Consider the following 27,440-nt stretch of genomic DNA (forward strand, 5'->3'; position numbering starts at 1 on the left):
GGCAGTCATGAGATCTTTTTAAGAAAAGCAAAAATAAAACACCCTTCAGTATAATTATTATAGTCAATTTTTGCTGCATCATGTAATAAACTAGGAATCTGGTTTTGGGTTAAATAAGTGTTAATAAATACATTTATTAAGCATTTATAACACGTGAGTTAAAAACGGCTCACTATTTGGCAAGTATTGCATTAAAGTCGCCCTTTTTATTCATGCAGTTATAACTGCTTATGATTTATTATTCATTTGTAAATTACTTGTTACTCATTAACAAACACATTTATAAACCCTTTACAAAGGGAACCTTAATGTAAAGTGTTACCGAAATATCAATACCAAACATGGTGTAATACATAAATACTTCTCACCAATAAACAGTCAGGTTGACCTTTTAAAAATGGATTTGTATGAAACTTGTGAAGAGGGACTCAAACCATTGTGATAAAGGAAAACATTTACATGAGGGTAACTCATGAGATCAACTTGCAACATCTGATTGGGTGAATTCAATAGATGACTTGATATGACTTCCAAGTTGCTCTTTGAAGAAATGAAGTTATTTACGGCCGGGAGGTCACTCATCACAACAACTGAGTGACTCTCGATGAATAGAAAGATACATGCTCATTGAAGTCTTACAGTTGAGTAAAAATCAATGTGTTCTTCACTCTGATTTGTTCTGGTGATTGGTTTACAGTGATCTAAGCTAATCATATGAGCATCCTTAGTCTGCATTTTCACATGACATCACTGTTTTCTCCAGAGCTGATGTATACATAGATGAACTAAAGCAAGGGTCTATCACTATAAAATTACTTTAATTTAACGTCTGCAAAGTGAGAAAAAAAGGGAACGTGTCCTAAAAACAAACCAAATAGTGGAAAAGGGGGGAATTCATGAAAAAAATGAATGACAAGGAAAAAAATACAAGAAACTACAAAAAATCTGTCTCTTCATTCAATCCAGTCGGGGTTATTTTTCATTCATTTTCCCTTTATTTTTATCTTTTCACTTTTTTTCACTTTGCAAATGTTGAAGTGTTTTTTGTGATAGACTCTTGCTTTGGACAATTTTGTGCATGTTTTTAATTTAGTGCAATTTTATCAGCAAGCAAAATCTCCAGTCTTCCACATGCATCTTTAAAAAGATTGCGTTTAATTGTGAGTGAGAGGTGGGGGGAGCTGATTACACTGACTCGGGGTGTGTTTTAGGTACTGCCTGTCCCCTTTTGGAGCTCTATTTAAGCAGCAGTCTGACCAAACACATCTCACTTTTCCAGCTTCGACCAGACCAGCTGCTCTCGAGAAGAAGTTCAGACTGCAGTCATCCATGTAAGTACGCTTCCTCTCACAGGCTCTTGATTTAAGATGTAGCTAACAGTTTCTGAAACGGCATGAGATTATCCAACCCCATTTTCTGGCACCGCATAGGGTACAAATGGGCTAAAGGCACACCGTAAGAAAAATGTGCTCTTCACTACTCCCAAAGTGTATGATAACAGGGGGAAAAGGGGGTTTGTTTGACTGTTTAAAAATCTAAATGTATGAGGGGACCTTTTACCCCACACAGGGTAAAACCAGCATGGGGTAAAAGGCATAAAGTATTGATACAAATACTAGAAATTAGAACATTGTTTTTAATAATATCTAAGTTAATACTTAGCTAAATTTGTTCTATTTGGTTTTATTCCTCGTTTGGTTTATTTTGATAATTAAAATAATTTTTGTTCAGTAAACATAGTCATTAAAATGTTCATTTTAAATATAATTTACAGAAAGAAAATTATTTACGAAATTAAGATTCTGAAAGCGTTGAATGAGATCCCATAATTATTTAATAAAGCTCTGCAGTAGTAACAAATACATACTAAATTTTATTATATGATATTAATATCTTATTTTAAGTACAGTATGATGGTTTCATCATACATATGGTAATTATCTCTAAAGTGGACACCCAACTTAATATATGACATTTACTATCTGAATATAACCATGTCATATCAATGTCATATAAAAGTCAGCCAGCTATTTATTATATTAAAGGGTTAGTTCACCCAAACATGAAAATAATATCATTAATTACTCACCCTCATGTCGTTCTACACCCGTAAGGCCTTCATTCATCTTCCGAACACAAATTAAGATATTTTTGATTCAATCCGATGGCTTTGCGAATCGAATCAGTGACTCGGTTCTCCTATCAGACGGCTAAACTGCTGAAATCACGTGACTCTGAGTCACTGATTCGATTCGCAAAGCTCCGAAGTATTCTTTTGAAATCGGCCATCACTATATTGTTGAAAAGTCGTTATTTTGTTTTTTTGGTGCACAAAAATGTTCTCGACGCTTTATAATATTAAGGTAGAACTACTGAACTCACATGAACTGATTTAAATATGTTTTTAGTACATTTATGAATCTTGAGAGAGGAAATGTCATTGCTGGCTATGCAGGCCTCACTGAGCCATCGGATTGAATCAAAAATATCTTAATCTGTGATCCGAAGATGAACAAAGGCCTTACGGGTGTAGAACGACATGAGCGTGAGTAATTAATGACAGAATTTTCATTTTTGGGTGAACTAACGCTTTAATTATGAAGCCCCACCAGCACATCAAGGATTGAGAAGGGTCTGTCTGCATCTCGAAGTACAACAAACCACACCCCTTCAGGTTATGCCTCACGTGAAGAAACAAGCATTTTTATCATTGACTAAAACAATCTTTTGAAATTATTTTATTTTTGTAAGTTTATGTTTGAAAGTAACTAATATTCCTTTCAAATCTTATGAAGTATGAAATAATATCTGTTAGTAAAACATAAAAAAATAAAAAATGCAGTCAAATTAAAACAGACCCATGGTAATTAGCCTATGACTAAAAGCCTAACCCAACCTTAAACCTTACCTGAAACCTACCTGACATCCCAAATGACTGTTTCATTGTAGGGGGCGTAACTTGATGTAGGGGGCGTAATTTATCGGAGCATAGTTTGTAGTTCTGTGGGATGCAGTCAGACACACTTGAAAGGATCAGCCAAATTTCCTTGTGCATCATCAAACGCTGTTGTTAAGATCACTCACAACATGGAGACCAGCTTTTGAAATAGTCTATTAAAGGGTTAGTTCACTCAGAAATTAAAATAATGTCATTTATTACTCAATCTCATGTCGTTCTACACCTGTAAGACTTTCTTTAATCTTCGGAACACAAATTTAGATATTTTTGTTGAAATCCGATGGCTCAGTGAGGTCTTCATAGCCAGCAATGACATTTCCTCTCTCAAGATCCATAAAGGTACTAAAAAAATATTTAAATCAGTTCATGTGACTACAGTGGTTCAATATTGATATTATAAAGTGACGAGAATATTTTTGGTGCGCTTCAGGAAGCTTTGTAACAGGACATTCCAGTGGCTATTTTTGGTTCAGCGCCTAAACAAAATCTCATAGGAACTTAAATTTTTGTGATATCAACCTCAAATTTGGAACACTACATGGTTAGACATGTAACTTTCATCTGAAAGCAATTTTAGAGTACAAATTATACATTTCCCAGTATAATTTTCCCATAATAAGAAGAAGACCAATAGCCAAATAATTCCACTTGCTATTGATTTAAAGAAAAAAAAAGAAAAGAAATTTAACTGAATAGTGTGTATCAGATGCACGTAAAAGGGGATTTCTACATATAAAGAACACGCCAAATGAAAGCATGATATTGTGCTGTAGATACGCAGTGCCAGGAGATTGGGTTACATGCAACTTCCACAGGACTACTCAACAATAGCCGCTTTTCCACCATCGGCCCCATGCCGGTATGGATATGGTTTTAATTTCCACTGTGGGACTGATAACAGTGCTCTCTTAGGAATGTTATACAAATGTGTCTGTTGCCTTTATAACAAGAGTTTACATCTGTAATGCCAGCGTTACGGATGATGATCGGATATTTCTATTATTCTATTATTAATTTCTATTATTAACTTTATTTCACTCAAATAGCACACTTGGCCAGCTACAGAGAACTGACAGCCAGGTAACAGGCAAGTGACGAATCCTGAGTGGCCATATCATTACATGCATAGTTAGCCTAAGGTGCTGAGCATTCAGGCCTGAGAATTTTTTTTAATCGTGTCGTGCCTAAACAGGCTTGAGTGGAAATATATAACCAAAACCACTACTTGCCATTTTTTGAACTGTTCGGCCTGACAGTGGAAACTATTGTTTCCCAACCCTGTTCCCAGAGGCATGCCAGAACATCTCGGTTATGAACATAACCCTCATTTCCTGAAGCAGGGAACAGATACGTCACATCAGTGACTGACAAATTGGACTCTAGCCTGAGAGCATTGACTCATTTCTTTTACACTCAAAGGTCATTAGGCTCTCAGCAAGATCCCAATTGGTCAGTCACTGATGTGACATTGAATGTGACTGACTGAAAGGGAACTGCACATTTTGCATGATTGCCTATCCAGACACACCTGATTCAACTCATCAGCTTATTAGTAGAGACCTGAAGACCCCAAATGGATGGGTCAGTTAAAAAAAAGCAATCCAACATGTACAGTTGTTGTGTCTCCACAATCTGGGGTGGGAAACACTGCAAGAAAGTATATAGCTGATGCTAATTCTGATCTGTGTTTATTATTTTCAGATCAATTTCATTCCAAGATGTCCTACCCAACAACTCTAGAGCTAATTGGTGGACAAGGAGGTGGTCCATTTTCATTTACTGGTGAGAACAACGGTGCCAGTTTAGAGAAGATCGGGGTTTGGGTTGGAGGATGGCAGGTGAAGGCTGTCAGGGTTTGGCTTTCAGATGGGAGAGTTCAGACTTTTGGAGAACCAGCTGGAAATCATCAAGAGTACAAGTTCCAGCCTGGTGAGTGTTTCACCTCACTGTCCTTGTGGGGGAACGGAGCAGGAACACGTCTTGGAGCTATCAAATTCAAAACCAGTCTTGGGAGAGAATTCTTTGCAAAGATGACAAGCTGGGGTTTAAAAACAGAATATCCCATGGATGTCGGCTCTGGATTTTGTTTGGGAGTTGTAGGAAGAGGTGGTGCCGACATCGACTGCATGGGATTCATGTTTCTCAATGCAGTTCAATCAGCAGTTCTCACCAATGTCAACTATCCCACTATCAACCAACTGATACCAAAGGTGGCAGTAGAAGAAATTGAATCCCTCACTTACAGGAACAGATCCTCTGTCCCTCAAAAACAACAAGTTAAAACCTCAAAGAAAATAACCCACAAATCTTCATGGTCTGTGAGTACAAGTTTGACAGCAACATTTAAAATGGAAGTGAAGGCTGGGGTTCCAAAGATTGCAGAAGTTACAGCAGGATACAGTATTAGTGTTGGACATAAAAGCACTCACAGTCACGAGGACACACATGAGAAAACTGAAACTCTGCCTACTGATGTCACTGTGCCACCAGGGAAGAAGGTGGATGTTAACATCACCATTGCAAGAGCCACTTTTGACATGCCTTACACTGGCACAGTGCAGATCACCTGCAAGAATGGCAGTGTGTTACAGTACGAAACCAAGGGCACATACAGAGGCGTCACTTACACTGATATCAAAGTGGTGACTAAGGAATCTGATCTGTAATGTTAAGACAAATTGCACATGTAACACACAAGTTTTTTGATTACTTCTAATTTTGTCAATCATGTATCAATTGTTTTACATTAAGGCCAAATTGTTTGATGTTCTTTTTTTATTGGGAGGGTTGGGTGTTCAGGGAATATATATATAGATATATATGTATGTGTGTGTGTGTGTGTGTGTGTGTGTGTGTATATATATATATATATATATATATATATATATATATATATATATATATATATATATAATCTGTCTCAACATTAAGAAGACAATCTGTCTTAACACTTTGTAGTGATGTGTTTTTTTAAGGACTTTTAATAAACATTTATGGCATTTCCAAATCAGATATTTCTTGATTATATAACTTACCAGGAGGAGGCATCACAGGCACCATTGTTGTGGCCGCATTACAAACAGCTTAAGGAAGAAGAAGAAAAAAGAACATATAAAAGGATGATGCAATTAAATTTTTCAAACTTGAGAAATCTCTAGTTACTCTGAGACTAATGCAGATTATCAAAGAATGCAGCCTAACATATCACACAAACATTGAAATAAAGAATTAAAAACACACAATTCTATTTTTTGAGATGCAAGAATTGATATGAGAAAACATTAGACAGTTCAATCTAGATGTGCTTTAGTTTCACAAAGGTTATATTAGAGACACTTCCTACCTGTTCCTCCAACAGATGCTGCTCCAGAAATTATTTCAATGTGATTGCATACTTTAAGAAAGAACGGAAAATTAGCACGTAACAGTATTAACATCAAATGAACGGTAACACTTTAGAATACTGATCCTTCATTAATGAATAACTACACAGGAACAAACGAGTAATGCATTATTAACACTCTAGTAACTACTATTAACTAACAATAAACTCTGATTAATAAATTAGTAAGTAACAGTGCTCAGTTGAAGGTGGTAGTTCACTATTAACTAATCAGTAACTACTGTTTTTTCATTCCTCCCAGAGATTGCAGAGAACTACTACGAACTACTATATACAGGTTCATAATTAACATGAATGATGAATAATATATAATTAATTCTAAAGTAAAGGCCTTGGTAACCCACTAGTAATGACTGAAGTATTACTAAATACTTAAGAAGGAATTACTAATTATTTGGATCAGTATTCTAAAGTGAAAAACATGATAACTCTCTAGTAAATACTGAAGTCTTTGTAAACTTTTGAGGTTTTTGTATGTTTTTGTACAGTAATTCCTTATGATATATTTGGTAACACTTTAGTAATTACTAGTGGGTTACCATGATCTTCACTTTAGAATACTGATCCAAATAAGAAGTAGTTACTTTAGAGTTATATAGTTATTCATTATTCACATTAATTACGAACATGTATATAGTAGTTCTTAGTAGTTCTCTGGGAGGTATGAAAAAACAGTAGTTACTGATTAGTTAATAGTGAACTACCACCTTTAACTGAGCACTATTACTTACTAATTCATTCATCAGAGTTACTTGTTAGTTAATAGTAGTTACTATAGTGTTAATAATGCATTACTCATTTGTTCCTGTGTAGTTATTCATTAATTAAGGATCAGTATTCTAAAGTGTTACCGTAAAAACAGACACAAAATATATATAAGGCCATAAACATACCTGAGGTATTGGCAGGTCACGGATCCATCCTGATTTTCTGGTTTTAGACAACATTTGAATAAAAAAATTAACACTCTCAAGCGCCATCCACGGAAATGGTCGAGCATGAGGAAAAAAACAAAGAATTCACCATTCGTTTAAAAAACATAAATGAATAAACTTTCTTCTAATTCTACAGTTCATTAATGTGGTATCTACAGTGTTTAGTTTAAGTGTCGCCAGCGCATTGTTATAATGCGAGAGCGATGTACCTCTCCGCTGACAGTTGGAATCCCAGTCCCTTTTCTCTTGCAAAACGGGAGATATTACAAAACTCACAGATATTATTACATGTGTGCGCTCAAACTTTGACCTGCATGTGATGCAAGACGTGCAACATTATAGCACCCACCGACAGAAATATACAGTAGTGCAAATGAATGAATGTTTAACAATATTTGCAGTAGGCATAAATCTAAGGAAATCAACTAACATTAGTAGTAAAGAAGAAAAGGCCATAACCTGATACTGAGTTTCACAGTTCATTAATAGTTACTTAATAGTTATTCCTCCTGAAGCTGAATTAGTAGTTACTTAGTCGTAGTTCTTCAGGAGGCATGACTGAATTGATTAGTTACTGATTAACTAATAGTTACTTAACACAATTAAAAAACGTTATGACATACTGATTAGTTAACACATATTCCTTAGTAGTTAATAGTAGTTACTTGAGTGTTAATGAAGAACTACCGATTAACTCTGCAGTAATTCCTTATTAGTCATGCAGTAAGTACGATACACTCAAAAAAATGATTCAAGCCCTTCTTAGATATGACACATTTATATTGTGTTCACTTTATATACATATATCTAATTAGGATGAATACTTATACATATTTAATAATTCTAACGTAAAATGTATAAATAGCGTCATCTACGAGATTTATTTTAATTTGATTAACTCAAATTAATTTGGCTTTGGATCGCGCCATTTGAGCATGTGCAAAACAAGCTCAGAGAACAGATGAACACGCTCATGGAGTGGCCACCATTTTCTCCTCTGGTGCGTATTCCTTATTGGTAAGTATTAGTTTGTTTATTTTTTTGTAGTTAAGAGAGCAGCTCAGAGAGCAGCCGAGCCCAGGACTCTGATAGTGGGTGACTCTGTTATCAGAAACTTTAGCAGCAGGGATACAACTACATGCTGCCTTACACAAGCAACAGTTTCTGATGTAAACAGGGAACTTAAGAGCATTCTGATGAAATATAAAACTGCAAATCGACTAATCATTCATGTGGGGAAGAATGATATTCGGAAGGAGCAGTCAGAACTCCTTAAGAGGGATTTCAATTAACTTTTTGAAATGCTTAAAAGACTAAAAGTTCAGTCGTTCATCAGTGGACCACTCCCAGCAAGAGGAACAAATAGATTTACACGGTTGCTTGGTCTTAACATATGGCTGCAAAAAACCTGCAACTTAAAAGGACTGAATTTCATCGACAACTTCAATCTGCTCTGGAGTCAGAGACAACTGTTCACTCATGATGGCCTGCACCCAAACAAACTGGGCTCAAGAGTGCTAAAGGACAATATCTACTTCTGCCTCCATCATCCTTCAGCAATGTGTGCAAATCCACTCAACCTGAATGGCACAAACACACCTGGACAGAGTACAACTGACCACAGGACTTCATTTCAGCACCTTAATGGACATGCGGTTGACACATCTCACAAGGTCAATGATAACACCACGCAGCCACAACAACCACTGCTCACGCACACAATCCTGACTGAGCCCTGCCCACAGAGCTCACCGAGAGACACTGACGTGTTAGAACTGCTCCAACATTCAGCACCCAAGGACGACTTTCGGGAAAACAGCCAGGGAAGCTAGGACAACATATTACAGCCTCCGGTAACACCAGAGCAACAGCCCCTCTCACCGGACATGTTATCCCTTTCTCCAGCATCCCCTCTTTTGTGCTTCTCAGAGAAAATGGAGGAACTGGTGTATGCTGGAACCAAACTCTCCCACTCTTTTGCTGCGAGCCCCCAGATATCAACAAAAAAGCGTCAAGCCCCGAAACCACCAAAGCCTGTGGGCCCAACTCGCCCTCCTCCTCCTGTGAGAGCTCTTCGGCCCCTGCCACAACGCCAGGCCCCTCAACCTCCTCCGTCTGTTCTAGGTGAACCAAAAACAACCAATAACAGCTCTCAGTGATGTGTGTCGGGTCCCCACTATGATAACAGTGACTTTATCAAATGTTTACAGAACAAGTGGGAACCCAGTGTGCCTGTAGCTTTCTCTATTTCTGTTTTATTACATTATAGAAAACCTAAGGCCTTCTCAAACCGTTTGGCAAACCCATTTAATCTGCTACCTATTACACGTCAAACTAAGATTACTGTAGAGATAGAAAGTAAGACTGTTAAGTTAGCACTTTTAAACATCCACTCACTTAAAAATAAATCACTTCTAGTCAATGACTTAATAACCACAAACAACCTAGATTTTATTCTTCTAAATGAAACATGGCTTGAAGACAGCTGCAGTGCAACAATCCTGAATGAAACAGCCCCTCTTAACTTTACTTTTATGAGTGTCTACAGAGCTGTTAGGAGAGGTGGAGGTGTTGCTGCTCTATTTAAAGATGTCTAGCAATGCAAGCAAGTGTCATTTGCTGATTACTTGTCTTTCGAATACTTGGGTATTGTGTTAAAAGGTGCTCCTCACATTCTACTTATAGTTATCTACAGGCCTCCAAAATAATCTCCAGCCTTTGTGGAGGAATTTACAGAACTGTTATCAGAAATTTCTTCTGAGTTTGACTGTTTTGCTATTACTGGGGACTTTAACATCCACATAGAAAATGCAGAATCCAATATGGCCATAGAAATCATAACTGTTTTGAATACTTTTGATCTGACTCAACATGTACATGGGCCTGCACACAATCGTGGACACACTCTAGATTTAATTATTAGTAAGGGTCTAAACATTTCATCCATTATCATTAAGGATGTAGCGCTATCTGATCATTTCTGTATTTTCTTTGATTTATTTTTCTTTGATTTCTCTCCTACTGTTGAAGCTAGATCTATCTCGGTCAAAAAGCGATGCTTAAATGAGAATACTAGTGCACTGTTCATGAAGGCTATATCTTTAACACCAAGCATATCTGCAGACTCTGTTGATTTTCTCCTTGATTCTTTTAACTCAAAAGTACAGAATGTCATTGATAACATTGCTCCTGTGAAATTCAGGAAGTGGCAGACAAAAATCACCATGGAGAAACTCAACAGCAGTGCAAAGTATGAAAAGACAATGCAGAAAAGCTGAGCGCATGTGGCGAAAGACAAAACTTGAAATCCATTATAACATCTATAAAGATATTCTTCATGCTTTCAATGTGGAATTAGGCAAAGCTAGACAGACCTTCTTCTCAAATATTATAAACAAAAACTTCAACAACACCCGCACTCTTCTTGCTACTGTAGAGAGACTAACAAACCCCCCAAGTCAGTGAAATGCTCTCAGACAGCAAATGCTGTGAGTTTTCTTTCTTTCTTCTCTGAGAAAATTAATAATATCCGAAAGGCAATTAGCACATCCTTGAGCTGCACTGGGGTAAAACAGATCAGATCACAACATCAAAAAGCAGCTATTATGTCTGTTTTCGAAGCAATTGATGGTAAAATTTTGGAAGAAACAGTACAGCACCTTAAAACATCAACCTGCGCCCTTGACACACTTCCCACATCTTTTTTCAAAAGTGTGTTTAACTGTTTAGAAGCCGATCTCCTAGAAGTGGTAAATGCCTCACTTCTCTCTGGGACTTTTCCAAAATCCCTGAAAACTGCAGTTGTCAACCCCCTCCTGAAAAACAGCAATCTGGATAACACCATATTGAGCAACTACAGGCCAATTTCAAATCTTCCTTTCATAGGCAAGATCATTGAAAAAGTTGTTTTCATTCAGCTGAACAAGTTCTTAAGCTTGAAGGGATACTTTGACAACTTTCAATCTGGTTTCCGACCGCATCACAGCACAGAGACAGCACTCATAAAGATAATAAATGATATTCACCTTAACACAGATACAGGTAAATTATCAGTGCAGGTTCTACTCGACCTCAGTGCTGTGTTTGACACTGTCGATCACAACATTCTTCTCGACAGGCTGGAAAACTGGGTTGGGCTTTCTGGGATGGTCCTAAAATGGTTCAGGTCATACTTAGAAGGGAGAGGTTATTATGTGAGTATCTGTGACCATAAGTCTGAGTGGACATCCATGATATGCGGAGTCCCTCAAGGTTCAATTCTTGCACCCCTCCTGTTCAACCTATATATGCTGCCACTGAGCCAAATAATGAGAAAGAACCAAATTGCATATCACAGCTATGCAGATGACACCCAGATTTACCTAGCCCTATCACCTAACGACTACAGCCCCATTGACTCCCTGTGCCAGTGCATTGATGAAATTAAAAATTGGATGTGTCTAAACTTCCTTCAGTTAAACAAAGACAAAACTGAAATCATTGCGTTTGGAAACAAAGATGAAGTTCTCAAAGTGAACATGTACCTTCACTCTAGGGGTCAAACAACTAAAAATCAAGTCAGGAATCTTGGTGTGATTTTGGAGTCAGACCTGAGTTTCAGTAGCCATGTAAAGACAATAACTAAATCAGCGTATTATCATCTCAAAAATATTGCAAGAATTAGATGCTTTGTCTCCAGTCAAGACTTAGAGAAACTTGTTCATGCTTTCATCACCAGCCGGGTGGATTATTGTAATGGGCTCCTCACTGGTCTTCCCAAAAAGACCATAAGACAGCTGCAGCTTGTACAGAACGCTGCTGCCAGGATTCTGAGCAGAACCCGAAAACATGAACACATCACACCAGTCCTCAGGTCCTTGCACTGGCTTCCAGTTGCATTTAGAATTGATTTTAAAGTACTGTTACTTGTTTATAAATCACTCAATGGCCTAGGACCTCAATACATTGCAGATATGCTCATAGAATATAAACCTAAAAGATCACTCAGATCATCAGAATCAAGTCATTTAGAAATACCAAGGGTTCACTCAAAGCAAGGAGAGTCTGCTTTTAGCTGTTATGCCAGCCGCAGCTGGAACCAGCTTCCAGAAGAGATCAGGTGTGCTCCAACTGTAGCCACATTCAAATCCAGACTCAAAACTTTTTATCTATGCATTTGCTGATTGAGCACTGTGCTATGTCCGAACTGTTTGCACTTTATTTTATACGTATTATCTTTTTATTCTTTTAATTCCTTTTCCTGTTTTTATTTCATTTTTAATGTATTTTATATCTTTTATGTATCATCTTGTTATTCTGACTTTTAATGCATTTTAAATATTGGTGTCTGGTTGAAAGAAGTGGGAGAAACTGTGTTTATCAGTTTGAAGTGCCTTAACAGGTAGCAGTCCTGTTGGATGAGGAAGATCCATTCTGATCCACTCTGATGAATAGATCCATTTAGATCCAACTATGATGGACGACAACAACAAACTCCCTGAGACTTCCTAGCTCTTCCATCCAGATAGCAAAATTCTCTGTTTTTACTGTTATTTCTATTCCTTATGTTCTATTTTTATTATTCTTTTTTATCTAAAGCACTTTGAATTACCATTGTGTATGAAATGTGCTATACAAATAAAATTGCCTTGCCTTGCCTTGCCTTGCCTTACCTTAAGAATTGACCTCACTGTCAAATAATGTGTATGTCGTAATTTTGAGCGAAATATGCAACAGCTGTGAAAAATTATGCGAGGTGGATTGTTGTCTCTTCGCTAACTCGCGCAATGAGCAAATCATTATTCTCTGTGCAGGATCAGTCTAACAATTCAGAACTTGACTGTGCAAATGACTCTTCGCTAACTGGCTCGATAAATAACTTAAACCGTCAAAAAATTGAATACGGCAGCTTGCGATCGTTTTGGCGCCAAGTCTATTTTTTCTGCGTCACTCACGCTGAATTGGTGTTAAAAAAATAAAGAACATATTTCGCCATAAAATCGTGTAAGTGAGATGTTCCGTGTTTCTCAATCACCATATGACATTAAGCCCCGTGGGGAAAAATACACGAAAACGCAACCCAAACTTCAAAGGCCTGTTTAAATGCTTAAAACTAGAGGTATTAATACTAATATTATTTTTTTTGTAATCTAAACTATCTATATAGAGCACGGTAGATGCATGTATGCGTGGGACATGGAGACACGGTCATAAATCAAAGCTCGGGACTGACAGTGGTCGGAGAATACCGGATTGAATGAACCAATGAACAAATGAACGGTGCTCATCCGTATTTGCAGTACACACGCTATTTGATAAACGCTATAAAACGCACATGATCGATCTATGTCGTGAGCAAATTGAGTCTATGTATGCTATCATTATTACAGTGATTATTATGTTTCTAGCATGTTCTATGTTTGGCAACGGTTCTTTTAACCTTAAAAGATGAAGTGTGAAGCTTTTCATTTCTTAAATAACCATGCATTAAAGGATTAGTCCACTTTAAAATAAAATTTTCCTGATAATTTACTCACCCCCACGTCATCCAAGATGTTCATGTCTTTTTATCGTCAGTCAAAAAGTAATTAAGGTTTTTGATGAAAATATTCCAGGATTATTCTCCTTATAGTGGACTTCAATGGCCTCCAGACGGTTGAAGGTCAAAATTACAGTTGTGCAGCTTCAAAGAGCTTTAACCAATACCAGACAAGGAATAAGGGCCTTATCTAGTGAAACAATCACTAATTTTTAAAAAAAATCCAACTGTACATGCTTTTATAAACACAATTTATCACCTTGCACGTGCTTCCCCTTTCCGTATTCTTCAAAAAGCTTATGCTGTATGTCCTTCGCCTTCCCTATTCAACTTACGAATGTGGCGCCAGTTCCGTTTTTTTCCGTAAGTAGAATAGGGAAGGCGAAGGACATACAGTGTAAGCCTTTTGAAGAATACAGAAAGGGGACGCACGTGCAAGGCGATAATTTGTGTTTATAAAGCATATACATTTGTTTGTTTTTTTTAGAAAATGAGCGATGGTTTCTCTAGATAAGACCCTTATTCCGCGTCTGGTATCGTTTAAAGCCCTTTGAAGCTGCACTGAAACTGTAATTTTGATCTTCAACCATTTGGAGGCCATTGAAGTCCACTATAAGGAGAAAAATCCTGGAATGTTTTCAACAAAAACCTTCATTACTTTTTGACTGATGATAGAAAGACATGAACATCTTGGATGACATGGGGGTGAGTAAATAATAGTAATATTGAACATGGAGATGGTGCAACAAAATGGATATTTGTTCCCCATATATATATATATATATATATATATATATATATATATATATATATATATATATATATATAGCGCATACCATCCATTCGGCATGCATAGTAATGCATAAAAAACATATTTGAGTCAGAGGACAAATGTAATTGAAGAATGAGATGACAACCCAGATCTATAATATTAGTTTTTTAAAGTTGGTCATCAACATTCACAACCACAGTTAAGTAGTTAATAATCTCTGAATAATTATTAAAAGTATTCAAAATCATTTGACAACATAATATGTTACAACACAAGAATCAAAACATTTTTTAAGTGTTTTCTCTATTACATTTCCTTGTGTAAAACTGATGGTACAGACAATTGCCAAGTAAACATTTTAAATTGGTTTAAAATCAATTTAATTACTTGCGAGAAGTGTAAAGTGTGTCATAATAAGTGAATTAATGTGGTAAAATAAAACCATGTAAACAAAAAGCATATTTTGATAGTACTGGTTCCCACTCCTAATCAACATCTTTTTCACAGTTTGATGAACATCACCAAGGATAATGAAACAGTTCAGTGTATGTTTGTAGGATGTGAATTTGAAAGTAATATTTACAGCACATTTAACACCCACCGATACATGAAACACAATCCCCATTCCTTAAAAGACTTCAAAGCCATTGTCATCAGTTCAAGTGGTCATTTGCAACAGTCAGACAATTCTTTAGATAGGCCAGCAGAGTCTATGGATACAGATTATGAATTTGAAACTTTATGTGGTGATGAAACTGTAGGAGTAGACCTGCCAAAGTCTAGTGAAGAAAAGGTTGCTTGCATTTTATTCAAGTTGGAAAATATTGTTCATGTTCCAAAGTCAGCTGTTGATGAGGTCCTATCTGAACTTCACTATATATTAAGTACAGCATCTTTGCCCATCACAAAAGCAGTCGTATCTGATCTATTCCAAAGTCACAACATTCAAGTTGAGGAATCGGTAGTTGATGAGCTTTCTACAGTTATATGCACTTCTAATCCACTGGGCAGAGCTATTTCTAAAGAGGGCTCTCTTGCTACTGCATATAAACGTAAACAGTACTACACGTCTCATTTTGGTGTTGTAGAGCCGGTTGAGTACATTCTAGAATTACAGAAGAGCAGGACGTTTCAATATATTCCTATTTTACAGTGCTTGCAAAATCTGCTCAGTCATAAAGATGTCCTTGAACATCTAGATATTCCATATTTACTGGTCTCCAGTATTACAAATCCATAAGAAATGGTGAGTACTGGAAAAAAAATCAGTTTCTTTCTGGAGAAGGTTTGAGAATAGCCATTAATCTTTGTGTTGATGATTTTGAGTTGTGTAACCCACTTGGGACATCTCGAAAAAAGCACAAACTCTGATGTGTATTGGGTCTTGGGTTATTTGCCACTCGGTTACCATTCAACTCTATCTTCAATCTATCTTGCTGTTCTTTGCAAATCTGATGATGTCAAGACTTATGGCTATGGAAAAGTGTTGGAGCCTCTTTTGCAAGACCTACAAGTTTTAGAACAGCATGGTGTTTTCATTTCTCATCTTGGTCAGTTGGTTAAAGGAACTGTCCAGTGTGTAATAGCGGACAACCTTGGTGGCCACTCAATAGGTGGAGTTGTTGAGAGTTTTTCTGGAGGTTCAATATGTAGATTCTGCACTGGACAAAAGTCAGAATATCAAACTAAGGATGTCGGGTCAGGGGCTTTCCAACTTAGATCCAGAGATATCCATGATGCTCATGTACAGACAGCACAGGCGAATGAAAGTATCTGCAGTGGTGTCAAAAAACAATGCATTTTAACTGAGCACCTTTCACATTTTCATGTCTGCACTGGCTATCCTCCAGATATTCTGCACAATCTCTTGGAGGGTGTTGTTCCAGTTGAACTGGCGCGTTGTATTAGTTTGTTGATCTCCAAAAAGTATTTCACTCTTGACATTCTCAATACACTGATACAGGCATTTCCATACAAATGGGGAGACAAAACTAATCGCCCACACGCCATACCACGCTCTTTTGCATCCAACAGCACAATATGTGGCAATGCACATGAAAATTGCACCTTGTTAAGATTACTTCCTACTATTATTGGGCCGTTGTTGCCAGATGATGAGACAGCATAGCAGGTGATCTTAGATCTCAAAGATATCGTTGAACTGGTTGTAGCCCCTGTTCACACAGACGAGACAATTGCATATCTGGAGGCCAAGATTTTTGAGCACAGACAGCGCTATCTTGAACTCTTTCCTCATGTCAAGCTCCTACCAAAGCATCACTATTTGGAGCACTATCCGCAAATGATTCGTTGCTTCGGACCTCTAATTGGACTATGAACAATGAGGTTTGAAGCCAAACATAGCTTCTTCAAGCAGGTTGCTCGCCACACTAATTGTTTTAAAAAATATAGCTTGCTCGCTAGCTATTAAACACCAGTTCATGCTTGCCTATCACACACATTCCTCGAGTTTCAAGAAGTCATCCTTTGTGGTCACGGATGTCTCAGTTATGCCTGTCGATGTCCTTAATGAGAGATTAATGAGTACACTGAAGCAAAGATACCCAAATGGGACTCAGGTTCATATGGCAAGAAATGTGTCTTGCAGTGGTATACATTACACTGAAGGGATGATTATTGTACATGGATCTGTAGATGGACTGCCTAAATTTAATGAAATCCTGAAACTCTGTATTCATAAGGATAATATAAGGATAGTCAAGTTTATTTTGACTTAACAATATTGAGTACTTTACATACTGGTACATGTATTTCTAGTTAGTGGTTCTAGTCTTTTTAAAGGGACAGTTCACTCAAAAATGCAAATTTTGTCATTCACTCACCCTCAAATATCTTCCTTTGTGTTCAGCAGACTAAAGAAATTATACAGGTTTGGAACAACCCGAGTATGAGTAAATAATGACAAAATTTGCATTTTTGGGTGAACAAAGAAGACAAGGCATTATGCATAAGTATATATAATTCTTTTTTTTTTATTTTTTTTAACTGTTAAGTCAAGTTTCCAGACTGGGTAAAAGGCTTTTAAAAATATTTACTTTCACTGTCACAACTAGCTTGTTTGGTTAAATAATTTAGAAAAAAAATAAATAAATAATACATTTTACATTAAATAACTATTGCACTCCTGTTTGAGTTTTAAATAAACATATTTCAGTTAAGATTTGTCTTGTGTCTATGGGGTACAAAAGGATTTCTTCATAAACAATTAAACAATTCATTAATAATTGATTTCCAATTAAATGTTTTAATTCAAAGTTTGACAAGCATAAAACAAATTTTATGTGTATCAATTTTTATTTAAAGTATTTGATCAAATTGAGTTGGAACAACTCGATTAAGTTGGTTTAAACTGAATTGGACCAACTCAATAAGTTAGTCCAAATTGAGTTGGACCGACTCAATTACATTTCATTGCATGAATGTGTTTTTTATGAGTTGGGGTTACACATATTTATTGGATGGAAAACCTGCCATCAATTAGATTGAGTTTGTCCAATGAGTTATTTTTTTGAGTGTACAGTATTCTAAAGCGTTACCATATTAAGCTATAAACATGCATATGCTATTAGGCTATTTCCATAACAAATCCTTAATGGTATTCAATACAAAACAAGACTGAAAAATGTTGTAAAAAGTATAAAATAATCATAAACAAATTATAGTGGCATTCATTACAAACAATATTTATTTAAAAGCCTAAAAAAAATTATTTAAACTGAAACTGTTGCATTCTCATTCAGCTCAAACCCAATTGTTTCTATTAACACTTGGATGTTAAAATATATTTACGCCTATTATGTCATGAAGTGAAGTGAAGTAAAGTGACACTCGGAATTTGTGCTCTGCATTTAACCCATCCAAGTGCACGCACACACCGTGAAAACACACCCGGAGCAGTGAGCAGCCATTGCTGCGGCACCCGGGGAGCAGTTGGGGGTACGGTGCCTTGCTCAAGGGTCTCACCTCAGTCGTGGTATTGAGGATGGGGAGAGCGCTGGATATTCACTCCCCTCACCAACAATCCCTGCCGGACCTGAGACTCGAAACCAATGACCTTTGGGTTACAAGTCTGACTCTCTATCCATTAGGCCACGACTGCCCCCAGAAAAACAATGTTAAACAATGCTTTCATGTCCCAAAACAGCATCCTTCACATGCGCAAAAACATGTTTGGAGCTGGGTCAATTATTTCAGTATTAGGGATTGAGGGATTTAAAATGAGGGATTAAAAAAGGTTAGGCCGATATCTATTTAATAACTGTTTGTCTAATCATTCTAAACCAGCTAATATTCATTAAGAATATCGACAAACTTTAGGCTATTTTAGGCTGCATTTCTCTAGATTGGCAATATGTGGCTAACATTTTCTTTTTAATATTTTTTCCAATACATGTAATCTTTTAAACACTTTTTTTTTTTTAACTCTGCATTTGTGCAGTAAAATTAACTTGAAAGAATATTATAACAAAATTTAGCCTCCTCAGGTTAAAGTTTGAAATAAATTGTCATATACAATATGCTAGTGCAAGTATATAACAATTGGTTCAAATTTTGACCTGTGGAGGGCAGTATTACACTTAGCAGTGTCTACACTGCTGGAATTCAAATAGAGAAGAAGAAGAGAGCTAGATCAAGAAGAGCATTTATGGTTAAATGTATATCATTTTTAATTTCTTTTAGAAAATGAGCAATGTTTTCTCTAGATAAGACTCTTATTCCGTCTTTGATCGTGTAGAACGCTTTGAAGCTGCACTGAACCTTCAACCATTTTATCAGGAAATTTAAATTTGAAAGTGAACTAATCCACTGACGTAATTGAGTGGAAAAAATATTATGTATAAGGCAGCAATGTGCCATCATATATATATATATATATATATATATATATATATATATATATATATATATATATATATATATATATATATATATATATATATATATATATATATATATATATATATATATATATATATATATATATATATATATATATATATATATATATACATACATACATCCACTTTTATTTATTTTTTTTAAAACAGGGGGCAAGGCTTGGGTCAGATTTTCCTATATACATTTTCACTTTCATTTTCATATTATATATATATATTATTATATATATATATATATATATATATATATATATATATATATATATATACATATATATATATATTATAAAATATGCCTGGCTACCATTTCTGTAGCTGGCCAAATGCGCTATTTGAGTGAAATAAAGTTAATAATAGAGTCGCTATATTTATATTTCATACCATCTGTAAATTCTTGTTATAAAGGCAATGACAGGCACATTTGTATAACATTGTGTTGTTATCATGCTGTTTACCCAATGGTGGAAAAGCAGCTATTGTTGTGTAGTCCTGTGGTAGTTGCTTTCGACCCAATATCCTGGCATTGCATATCTACAGCACAAGTTCATGCTTTCATTTAGGGTGCTCTTCATATGCAGAAATCACCATTAACGTGCATACAATACACAATATTCAGTTAAATTTTATTTGAGTTTTCTTTAAAGCTGCAGTAGGTAACTTTTGTAAAAATTTATTTTTTACATATTTGTTAAACCTGTCATTATGTCCTGACAGTAGAATATGAGACAGATAATCTGTGAAAAAATCAAGCTCCTCTGGCTCCTCCCAGTGGTCCTATTGCCATTTGCAGAAATACACCGCTCCCGGTAAGAAACAACCAATCAGAGCCAGGAGGAGTGTCTTAGCAGTGTCAATCAAGCTCGTGTGCGCGCTGATCACACTCCTGTCATGCACAGCCATAGTGCACATCGCGTACAGGCGTTCAAATTCAAGATTACCGGTGTGCAGCAGCTTTGCTTATGGCGGACAAACAATCCAGTTTCGTACGTATAATAACCCATAAAGTGCATATCATATGCACGCGAAAAACTCATTTTGCCGTATATATTCTACGAGATTACAAACTCGTACTCTTGATACGCATTTTAATGTGATCTGGCTCTATTAAGTCATGATATGCAGTTTTAAGATTTTTCAGGTGAGAATGTGCTGGTTTAAAGCTCAAATTTATGGTTAATTGTTAAAGATAGCGCCTTTCTGAAAATTTGATCTGACGTGGTCGAAGTTGTGAGATCCAGGCGATCACCGGACGCTTAGCGCTCATGTACCCAGCCGAGAGCAGCCTTACCTGAGCTAATCCTTCTGACGTTTGCCACTGGCTCCGTTTTGGCTGAGGGCAATTTGACGTTTCATAAATTTATATATGGCTATTTAACTTTTGTATCCTACTAAAGTGCTGATTTTGTACGCTTGACTGAATTGTTTGCTTATGTATGCACAAATAGTATTACATTTCAATTTTTGAAATGTAAATAAAATTGTTTAATATTTCGTTTTGTTATAAATATAAGCAGACATTGCAGATAATTAATCACTCATTGCCTGAGGCTATTAATATGTTTTTGTTTGTTTCTTTAAATAAAACGAAAAGAGGCAGAGTGGTTTAATAACAAATTTTGTTTTATTCTTGGCTAAAATATAGATACAGAGATAACCGGAGAAGCCAGAGCGAGCCGAGTGACGTTATCAAGTTCAAGCTGTTCCATTTGCAGAATCACCGGACTTCTCCCATCCACGGGAGTTCGTTCTCCTGAGTCGAACTTGCCAAGTCCTAACTACTAAGGACACGAGTCCGAACTTAGTGAACATTGTTTTGAGAAACGCCTAGTGTCAAAACTCTAGCCGCATAACATACAGATAAAATGTCACGCGCTGTGCAAAGCAACTATTGAAACCTACTAATTCACTGGCTTGTCATGTTGCTGAAATAATGTACTAGCAATCCTTATTTAGCATTACATATCGATAGAATAATTACTTGCATACTGTAACGTTAGTTACCGTTATATTATCTTACTAGCTATTTATTACTTATAGAAATAGTGCAGCGTCATATAGTTACATTACATGTATTGCAAAATACGTAATGTTTTGAGGACCAAGTTTGTAGTCAAAGTATGGGCAGGCCATAGTCAATGTAAATCATATTGTTGAAGTTTCGTCTGTACCAGTGAATGTGCCATAACTGTTTATCAGCCTTACTAGCCTGCGCGTTCATGGCAGGCTCCGTTGTGATGGGGGAGGAGCTGTGGAGGGAGGGCTGTAGCGCAGCATAGAGCAAGGGGGAGTGACCTGTGAGTTGTGCTTGTTCAAATTTTCAGGCTAAGTCAAGGTTTTCTAAAAACTCCCTACTGCAGCTTTAAATCAACAGTAAGTGGAATTATTTGGCTTTTAGTGTTCTTGTTATTATGGGAAAATTATACTGGGAAAATTTATATTTTATCAAATATATTGTACTCTAAATTTGCTATCAGATGAAAGTTATGTGTAACCAGGTTGAAGTTTGAAGTTTTTGATTTCCTTTAGGCGCTGTACCAAAAATAGCCACCAGGTGTCACTGACATTTTATTGAATCTTTTTATGCATTTTTATGCAAATAAAATGAGCACCAAGTGGCCTGCCGGTGTGTGTGGCTTAAAGGGTTAGTTCACCCAAAAATGAAGATTCTGTCATTAATTACTCACCCTCATGCCGTTTCACACCCTTAAGACCTTCGTTCATCTTCAGAACACAAATTAGTATATTTTAGTTGAAATCCGATGGCAACGTGAGGCCTTCATAGCCAGCAATGACATTTCCTCTCTCAAGATCCATAAACATATTTAAATCAGTTCATGTGAGTACAGTGGTTCAATATTAATATTATAAAGCGACGAGAATATTTTTGGTGCGCCAAAAAAACAAAATAACGACTTATTAAATGATGGTCGATTTCAAAACACTGCTTCTTGAAGCATCGGAGCGTTATGAATCAGTGTGTCGAATCATGATTCAGATCGTGTGTCAACCTGCCAACGGCTGAAATCACGTGACTTTGGCGCTCCAAACAGCTGATTCGATACACTGATTCATCTTTGCTCCGATGCTTCATGAAGCAGTGTTTTGAAATCGTCCAGGAAGCGTACTTACATGGATGACTGCAGTCTGAACTTCTCAAGAGCAGCTGGTCTGGTTGAAGCTGGAAAAGTGAGATGTGTTTGGTCAGGCTGCTGCTTAACCCTCTGAAGTCTGAGGCTGATTTGGGGCTTGAAGAAGTTTTGACATGCCCTGACATTTGTGCTTTTTTCAGTTGTTCATAAACATATAAATGACAAAAGTGTCATTATACTGTATTCAGCACAAATTAGGCTACAATAATATGTGAGGAACATGTATGTACATGTTTGTGTTTTTGAAGGAATAATGTTAATGCGTGGTTATTGAAAAAACAAAAAACTTAAGTCACTGAAATAAGGCCAAAAAAATAATATTAAATCAGTGTTCACAAGACTTCTGGTTATTGGATGTTGTAGACTAAAGTTTTTGCTTCAAAATGATGTAACAATTATGCTGACTACTCTTTCAAATAAAACAATAGAGATATTTAAATTTTCTAAAACATCTTTGGTCAAGAAACACAGTATGCGTGGAGGCGTGAATCATCACAAATAATGGGTGCATGACTTGCATAATAATGAGCTCTTTCAGTCAGGTAGGCTGTGAAAAAACCCTCTGTGATCATGTCTCAAATCTCATCATGGTGTAAATCAAACATACAGAAAAAACAGCAAAACTGTGAAATATTATTACAATTTAAAATAATGGTATTCTATTATATTCTTTAAAATATAGTGTATTTCTGTGATGCAAAGTGTCTGAACAATTATGTTACCTCTATGGCATTTCATATAGGCTTTTAGCTTAAAAGCATGTACATTTGAAGAAATATTGATGGATTCTCATATGTTTGTCAATTTTCTATACAGAGGAGTAATATTTATTCAGGATTTATTGTCATTACTATGAGTGCTGGATACTGTGTTTTCAATTCATACTTGCAGCCGGAGGGCGCTCTGTGCACTTTTAGTCCACAAATGCCTGCTAAAGAAGAATAGGCAATCCAGGAACTAACCGAACTAACATAGGCCAGAGATCGCTAACTATGGCTATTCAAAACACTTTTCAAGACAATAAATACACGATTGAGACGATGAATGCATGTATCGACTCAGAATTTGCATCTAAATAGCGTTCGCTCCGTGGGCGTGGCCACATTAGTGGATAATGAGCTGAATCAAGGACTTCTGACATGGCTCTCTTTTCATACAGATTACATAAACAGAGAATATTTGTTTCCGATTTGACTTACACGATTTAAAACCTGACATTTCAACGTTTTTTTACACAGAAGTCTCATTTTTTTGTGATTAGTATTCACTAAGTTACAGTTCATTTTCTGAGAACTATCAGATTGGACTACGTTCAGAGGGAGACGAGAGATCACGCATCATGTTAGTTTTCTTTATTTTGCAAAAAGCACAACATTTTGTTGTTACTCTGAGTGTACACAAATAAAAGAAGATATTCCACAGATTAAAATGGTGTATAACTCACAGACAGGCAGTACCTAAAACACACCCCGAGTCAGTGTAATCAGCTCCTCCCACCTCTTGCAAATGCAAAATCAGTATTACATTATTATAAGGGTGTGTACAGAGTACAAACTAACATATACACAATTAAAATCTCAAAATTACTTCAGGTTTCAATTTCCTTTGACTATGACACACACACACACACACAAAAAATATTGCTCAAAAAGAAAAGATAACCAGTCCATTCTCATGTGCGTAAATCAAAAAAGCTAGATCAACCAAATAGCCAAAATTGTCTGCCCACTGAAAAACATACAATTAGACCAAAGCAAGGGTCTATCACTAAAAATACTTTATTTTAACATCTGCAAAGTGAAAAAGAGTCGACGTTTCAGCTCATGCTTTCTTCAGTGCTCATGGAACAAAAAGCAACACCAATCTACTTAGTCACAATTACAAATGACCAGCTGTGCATAATCAATAGGTTGAAGGTGAGCTATTAGGACTTTCACCTTGATATTTTAGCGCGGATGTATACCTAGCCGAATTGACCCTTCGCAAAGACCCGCCCCCCTTAGTTACTGTTGCTTTGTCCGACAAGCCGTGATGCTGTCATGCCACACACAGTGATAAAGGCATCACGGAGCAAAGAGGACACTGACAACACGTCGACAGACAAGACAGAGCAGGTTACTTATGATATTTACCAAAGTCACAGCTTTAAAACTGTAGTTTTTTAAGAATTTCAAACAATAAAAACCGTTTTGTTGCTCTTTAATGTGTCGTGACCATGGTGGTGACAGATTGCTGTAATGCCTCAACTCAAGAGGCTCGTAAACCGATCATCTCTTACTACGAGTCCATTTATAGCATCAAATAAACATGAATGAACTTGAGAATCAATGTTGTTTCAAACGCGGAAAGATGTCAATATACACAATTTTTCAAGTTTAACTCCACCGAGGTTAATCTTCTAACTCCTATCTGCTTTGTCAGACAAAATGGCGGATTACTTTTAGTCATTTGCTGCATCCCAATTCGCCTACTTATACTACGCCCTAAAAGTATGTACTCTTTCTGTGAACAAAAAGTACTTACTTTTGAGTGTGTAGCAAAAGAGTAGACAAACTTTGGGACATACTATCACGTCATACAATCGTGTCTTTTCTCTCTGTCGCATCCAGCCACTGTAAACTGGCCTTACAATCATCTTACATCCTCCACATTTCATTTAGCTAATTTCCTACCGTATCGTAGAGAAATGCAGCACGTTGATCTGCAGTCGCGAGTCTTTCATGTGGAGAACTCTCCTCATATTAATGCATAATGATGCATTTAAAAGTTAATGGCCAATCAGATCTTTATAAAAGTCCACATTGGTATTTGCAGATGAAAAATAACACATATAACATTAAAATAAATATTTTCTATCAGTTTGAACTGATTATTAGTCACTCAAATAACCTCTCAGCGTTGATCGTGCATATTCGCCATGTTTTGTAGTTTTTAACACTTTTTACTCGTGTTTGTAGTTCTGAACTGAATCTTCGTACAACGCGCAATGGGTTGTGGGCAATATTAGCCTCTATAGTTGCACGGATCCACACTTTGAAAATCTACTGGAAATAGTAGACCATCCGGGGACTTTTGGCATACTCTTTTTAACATACTATGCTTTGGGACACACTTATTTTAATCTCACATACTATTTAAGATGGATAGTATGGACATTGGGACGCAGGGACAATTTGGGTATCTCACATATTCTGAATGTCTTCGGCAGAATTCAAGTGAGCCATTTTAATCTAGATTAATCTAGATTAAATCCAAGATAGATTAAAAAAAATTAATCTATGCCCACCACTACTTATATATATATATATATATATATTATATATATATATATATATATATATATATATATATTAGTCCACAAGACTAAAAAAATAGGTGAATTTATAAAAACGACCCACTCAAAAGTTGCAGGAGATGGCAGCAACAAGGTGTCATGATTGATCACGGGAAGCAATAGCAAGTTAACACGTTTATTGAAGATAATAATAAACAGTCACTGAATGGCGGGCCTCGGATGATGCAGGGACGTAGATGGTCAGCTGGGAACAAGTGTGTCGATGTGATGAAGAGTGCTGGTGAAAATTGTAATCCAGGTTCAGACGTAGAACGAACTCACAAAGACACCGAACTGGGAACAGGAAGCACAAGACTGGAACGCTGTCAGGAACGGGATGAGACACACAGCACAGAGACACCAAATACCGATCTGACAAAGAAGATGAGAAATGAGTGAGCTTATGAAGGGTAAGTGAATGAGCTGCAGCTGGTAATGTGACGCATGGCAGCTGAATCCGCTGATGATCCACGTGGCCTGGGCACGCCTACAAACATACACACCCACAACATACACACCCACACCTACAACAAATCATTTACAAAGTTGTAGGCCACCCAGATACAAACTCTGCTTTTTCTGATTCCATGCAAGTAAAAGTAGCTATAGTGGTTAACTAAAATGAGAAGACCATCCAAAAAAAATGATTATTTAATTATTAACGCAGCGTCTCTCACAAATGTCTCCATGGTTGCAAGGCATGCTCCCTGTGCAAGCAGGGGGTCACAGCCGCTGCGTAATATCATCCATCCCGGAGCAAAAGGCCATGGAGGAGTACGTCCAGGAAGCCCTGAAACAACAGTTTATCTGACTATCTATATCCCCTGCCGCTTCAAGCTGCTTTTTTGAGGCTGTGCATCGATTATAGCCATCTCAACTCACAAACCGTGAAGTTCAGTTATCGCCTTCCTCTGGTCCCCGCTGTCCTGGAACAGCTATGTGGAGCTTGTATCTTCTCCAGGCTGGACCTGCGGAGTGCGTACAAAACTCATTCGCATACGTCAGGGGGATGAGTGGAAGACTGCCTTCATTACACCATCTGGCCACTATGAATACCGGGTCATGCCATATGGCCTGTCCAACTCTCCCTCCGTCTTTCAGGACTACATAAATGAGGTGTTCCGGGAGTACCTCCAATGTTTCATGATTGTCTTCATCGACAATATCCTGATATACTCCCAGAACCTGGCCAAACAATGCCACTATGTCTCCCAGGTCCTCAAGAACCTACGCCAACACCACCAAGCTGGAGAAGTTCAACACCACCTTGGTCCAATTCCTTGGATATATCATCGACCAGCACGGGATCAAGATGGACCAGAGGAAGGTAGAAACCATCCACAACTGGCCACTTTCCTCCACCATCAAAGAACTGCAACGGTTCTTCCGCTCTGCCAACTTCTGCCAACGCTTCATTCACAATTACAATCTTCTCAGTGCACCTCTTTTATC

At 36.9% G+C, this 27,440-nt stretch overlaps 1 protein-coding gene across 1 annotated transcript; it reads left to right on the forward strand.

Annotated features, from left to right (window-relative positions):
• Positions 1-1,288: 1,288 nt before the first annotated feature.
• Positions 1,289-5,625, forward strand: LOC137025042 (aerolysin-like protein). Its single transcript, XM_067393061.1, has 2 exons — positions 1,289-1,331; positions 4,661-5,625. Exon 2 carries the CDS (start codon positions 4,678-4,680, stop codon positions 5,623-5,625), a length of 948 nt encoding a protein of 315 aa, XP_067249162.1. The 5' UTR covers positions 1,289-1,331; positions 4,661-4,677.
• Positions 5,626-27,440: the final 21,815 nt, after the last annotated feature.

The sequence above is a fragment of the Chanodichthys erythropterus genome, chromosome 8 (assembly GCF_024489055.1).
Source record: "Chanodichthys erythropterus isolate Z2021 chromosome 8, ASM2448905v1, whole genome shotgun sequence".
Classification (NCBI taxonomy): Eukaryota; Metazoa; Chordata; class Actinopteri; order Cypriniformes; family Xenocyprididae; genus Chanodichthys; species Chanodichthys erythropterus.